At 35.3% G+C, this 2,802-nt stretch overlaps 1 protein-coding gene and 1 long non-coding RNA gene across 4 annotated transcripts in view; one reads left to right on the forward strand and one right to left on the reverse strand.

Annotated features, from left to right (window-relative positions):
• The window catches only part of LOC107671362 (fibulin-1), a 54,799-nt gene that overhangs the window by 15,336 nt on the left and 36,661 nt on the right, over positions 1 to 2,802 (forward strand). For all 3 annotated transcript variants that reach the window (XM_016464270.1, XM_016464268.1, XM_016464269.1), the window contains exons 7-8: positions 619 to 756; positions 2,414 to 2,557. In XM_016464270.1, coding sequence (XP_016319756.1) covers positions 619 to 756; positions 2,414 to 2,557 — 282 coding nt within the window. The remainder of the gene's footprint in view (positions 1 to 618; positions 757 to 2,413; positions 2,558 to 2,802) is intronic.
• LOC107671363 (uncharacterized) overlaps positions 1 to 2,802 on the reverse strand; it is a 16,641-nt gene that overhangs the window by 7,736 nt on the left and 6,103 nt on the right. The gene's annotated exons all lie outside the window — the stretch shown is intronic.

Consider the following 2,802-nt stretch of genomic DNA (forward strand, 5'->3'; position numbering starts at 1 on the left):
GATTGTGATTTCAATTTAATGTGTTTACAGGGCTGCATGATTTGTCACGGATATAATAATATAATTGTTTATATAAAATAATAATACTAATTTTAAATAATACATACAAATGTATTATTATGATTATTATTATTACTAAATAAAATTATTAAACAAAAAAAAACTATGACTATTCTAATATCTAATTGCAATTTTTTTTATGTAATTGCATAAAAAACTACAGGTTTAATGTTTTTGTAGGGCTGCACAATTTGGCCAAAAAAGGTGTGATTATATATTAATATTTTATTAAATACTAATAATATAATAATTATTAGTATAATAATAATAATAATTTATTATTATTACTAAATTATGTTATTAAACAAAATAACTACCACTATTGTGATATTTCACAGTAAAATGTGAAATTTAAATGAATACTTAACTGCAACAGTGAATTATTTACTTAAATCACAGCCTTTATCGTGCCATATCGTGATTTTGGTTTTATTTCGATGAATCATGCAGGCATATACCAGCCATGTACGTGAATTCTCCTTAATAATAATAATAAATGCCACAGCTGTAATGTGCATGTACAGTATGATAACTGCAGTGTCCTGTGTGTGGTTTCAGACATTGATGAGTGTGAAACCGGCACTCATAACTGCGCAGCTGAGCTGGAGTGTCAGAACACAGCCGGCTCGTTCCGCTGCCGTCCCAGAGTGCAGTGCGGCATGGGATTCATTCAGGACGCTCTCGGGAGCTGCATCGGTGAGACACACTCACACCAGCTGCCAAACTTCAGAAACATCAGAGCCAGGATGCACTCATTTTTTTGAGGGGGCACGAGTGAAGAGGTGGGGGGGTTGGGGGTGTTGCTCGTCATGACACACAGCAGCCCTGTGACCCTATGTGACCCTGGACCACAAAACCATAAGCATAAGGGTCAATTTTTGGAAATTGAGATATATACTTCATCTGAAAGCTGAATAAATAAGCTTTCCATTGATGTATGGTTTGTTAGGATAGGACAATATTTGGCCGAGATATAACCAAAATATTGAGAAAATCGCCTTTAAAGCTGTCCAAAGGAAGGACTTAGCAATGCATATTACTAAACAAAAATTAAGTTTTGATATATTTACAGTAGGAAATTTACAAAATATCTTCATGGAACATGATCTTTACTTAATATCCTAATGATTTTTGGCATAAAAGAAAAATCGATAAATTTGACCCATACAATGTATTGTTGGCTATTGCTACAAATATAACCATGCTACTTATGACTGCTTTTGTGCTCCAGGGTCACATATATAAGTATAACTGATATAGGCTTATGTTTTATTTATTTTTTCCTTTTTATTCGAAATATTCCCTAACGTGTTAACTATATCATGAAATATCTTGATTCTTAAATATGTGTAAGTAGATGCATTTTGCACCTTTATAGATTATGTTAGTTGATCTATAACAGGCGATGGGCAAAGTAGCGTGTAAAATAGTGTAAAATAGTGTAATCTATTAACTATGCATAAAAACCAGTCTTTTTACTTGAGTACCAGATATGGGTGTCATGCCATAAAATATTTTCAGAGTGTCTATTTACACTAACTCCGCCCACCAGCGTGTGATTGGGATTGTCAACACTACAAAAGACGATCATCTAGCAACAGTTCCAGTGGCGTAGATGATAAAGTGCATGCTTTTTGACGCGAGTTGGAACCCACTTTTTGCCCCTTTTCAAATCTCATAACACATCAGAAAGGCATTTATTTTCAAGAAAAATGAAGGAAATAATCAAATAAGTTGAAAGAAAGTATCGGGTAGGGTTAGGGTGGGTGTGGGGAGGGCTTTATTGTCCCAATAAGATTGCATCCATTTAATAATTTGAATTAAAATGATAATTTACACTCAATACTTTATTATTGCATCTATCGCTATTTAGACTTAGCGCAAATAGCTGCTGCCAAATATTTTTAATACGACTGACTTTGTATTTAATGTGAATTTAATAAAAACATTGTAATTTACTAATTAATCATACGCACATCTGCACTTTGTTGTTTCTGATGAGAGAATTCGTCAGAGAGTAGAATTCCTTCAGCGAGTGAGTGAACAAAACATCTGGGTTTCAGCGATGACTCATCTGAACACGTCTGATTGGTCAATGCATTGTTAAGCTCAACAGAATCGTGTGTGATTGGTTATAATGCTGTGAAAGCGCTGTAAAAAAACACAGATTTCAATTTAGACGCACTGAACGATCTAATCACACAAATGTGATTGTATGAAATTGTAAAAATATTCTTCGGCTATATTTTGTATTTTGGAAGCTGCATTCAAAATCCACTTGGCTCAAAAATCTGGTTTGAATGGGCATGATGCCTCTGATCAGAGCCCATAACGTTCCCCTTGTGTGTGACAGATATAAACGAGTGTTTGAGCGTGACGGGACCGTGTCCATCGGGTCACATGTGCTTCAACACGGTCGGCTCCTACACCTGCCAGAGACACTCGGTGAGCTGTGGACGGGGATATCACCTGAACACCGATGGCTCTCGCTGCGTGGGTACGGGAACTATCAGTCACATGAAACATGTTCAGCATGCAGTCAGAAATGACCAGTCAATCTGTGACCGCTCCACACCATAAACAAGCTTTCACTCAGAAATACACATTGTTTTGATGCAAGAGCACTATATAACTAACATTAGAAGTGGTCGCCAGAGAGAAAATATAATAGCAAATAATAAATAACCTTGAAAACCTATAAAAAACAATCAAACCAAACCAAAATAATTCATAAATTTCACA

This window comes from Sinocyclocheilus anshuiensis, unplaced genomic scaffold, assembly GCF_001515605.1.
Source record: "Sinocyclocheilus anshuiensis isolate Anshui unplaced genomic scaffold, SAMN03320099.WGS_v1.1 scaffold3337, whole genome shotgun sequence".
Taxonomy (NCBI): Eukaryota; Metazoa; Chordata; class Actinopteri; order Cypriniformes; family Cyprinidae; genus Sinocyclocheilus; species Sinocyclocheilus anshuiensis.